Consider the following 1,463-nt stretch of genomic DNA (forward strand, 5'->3'; position numbering starts at 1 on the left):
GAAAGCTGCTTTCATACTAGTGCAAAGTAAAGGCTATAAATAACTTTTTTGGAAGCCCTCATCCTGGCAATGGCTGCAACCTGCTTGGCTGCAGTAGATAGAAACCTAGAAGATTTCACTTCATGGAAAGTGCATTAGCTTATCAGTTAGCTGTCTATTCAATTCATCTCTGTTGAAGTCACCTTAAGAGCCATTATGAGAGAAGCAGTATCTTTACTAGTGCAAAGTAAAGGCTATAAATAACTTTTTTGGAAGCCCTCATCCTGGCAATGGCTGCAACCTGCTTGGCTGCAGTAGATAGAAACCTAGAAGATTTCACTTCATGGAAAGTGCATTAGCTTATCAGTTAGCTGTCTATTCAATTCATCTCTGTTGAAGTCACCTTAAGAGCCATTATGAGAGAAGCAGTATCTTTAGGCATTGTTCCTTTGGGAGCTATTTTACCCAGTTCCTGGGTTGATGGATAAAGTGAGACAAACTGGAGGTGGAACCTAGCATCCCTTACTCAGACCCTTCTGAATGAATGTTATCTATTCTGAATTCCTTGGCTTTGTCAGCATGTCCTCTGCTGCTGCTGGATACAGCCATTACTGGAATTGTGAAAGCAGGGGTGTTCTTGTACTGTTGCTATTTTACCCTCTGGTCTTAAAAATAATCAGCTGCTTATCGACTACCTGGGAAGGGAAGAGGTGTGAAAGAGATGCAGTGAGCTAACATGCTCTAAGTATTTCCTATTTCTGAGGTAAAGGCTTCTTGTTCTTAAGCCTGTGCAGTTTTGAACTTAGGTGGGATTTTCTGTGGTTTTTTGGGTTTTTTTTGGAAGAGGGACTTTTTGACACTTTTCCTCTGCTTTCAGGTGCTACCTTTGACAAGAGCTCGGCCACTTGGAGTGCATTGTCCAGAATTGCAGGTCTCTGTAACCGTGCTGTGTTTCAGGCTGGCCAGGAAAATTTGCCAATTCTTAAGGTGAGTTCCTAAAATGAATGTTTGTCCTGTTCCCCACCACCACTCTCCCATACTGGTAGTGAGATTACATCATGTGGGTTGCAGGAACCTGCGAAGGAGAGGTATCTGCCACTCTTAATATTTTCTGCTGTCTAGCACTCTTAGAGGAGGTGTGCTGCGGGCAGGGGAGATGAGACTAGGAAGACAGCGTTTTTCTTACAGCAGACTCCCTGCTATCCACTGGCATCTACAGTCTGTTTGGGAGGTCAGATACTTCAGGCAGGGCTAGGAAAGACCAGAAAGTTTTCCTAGGCATTTTGCAATACCTGGATGTTCCAAGAATTGCTATCTCTGGCATTTGTACACTTAAAAGCTACAAGAACCTGGTGCTGGAAGTAGACATCAGAGCTGGGGGAGCAGCAGTTGTGGGAGACTCCAGGCAGTCTGTTCTCACTGGCAAGTCTTTTTAAGCTTTTGCTGGTTCGGTGCTGGTGCAAATGCTGGCATAACACCAGTTC

At 44.2% G+C, this 1,463-nt stretch overlaps 1 protein-coding gene across 1 annotated transcript in view; it reads left to right on the plus strand.

Annotated features, from left to right (window-relative positions):
- LOC103799318 (sodium/potassium-transporting ATPase subunit alpha-1) overlaps positions 1 to 1,463 on the plus strand; it is an 18,819-nt gene that overhangs the window by 6,735 nt on the left and 10,621 nt on the right. The window contains exon 9 of the mRNA XM_009071626.1: positions 857 to 966. Within this exon, the coding sequence (XP_009069874.1) occupies positions 857 to 966 (110 nt within the window). The remainder of the gene's footprint in view (positions 1 to 856; positions 967 to 1,463) is intronic.

This window comes from Acanthisitta chloris, unplaced genomic scaffold (genome assembly GCF_000695815.1).
Source record: "Acanthisitta chloris isolate BGI_N310 unplaced genomic scaffold, ASM69581v1 scaffold1963, whole genome shotgun sequence".
In the NCBI taxonomy this organism is placed as follows: domain Eukaryota; kingdom Metazoa; phylum Chordata; class Aves; order Passeriformes; family Acanthisittidae; genus Acanthisitta; species Acanthisitta chloris.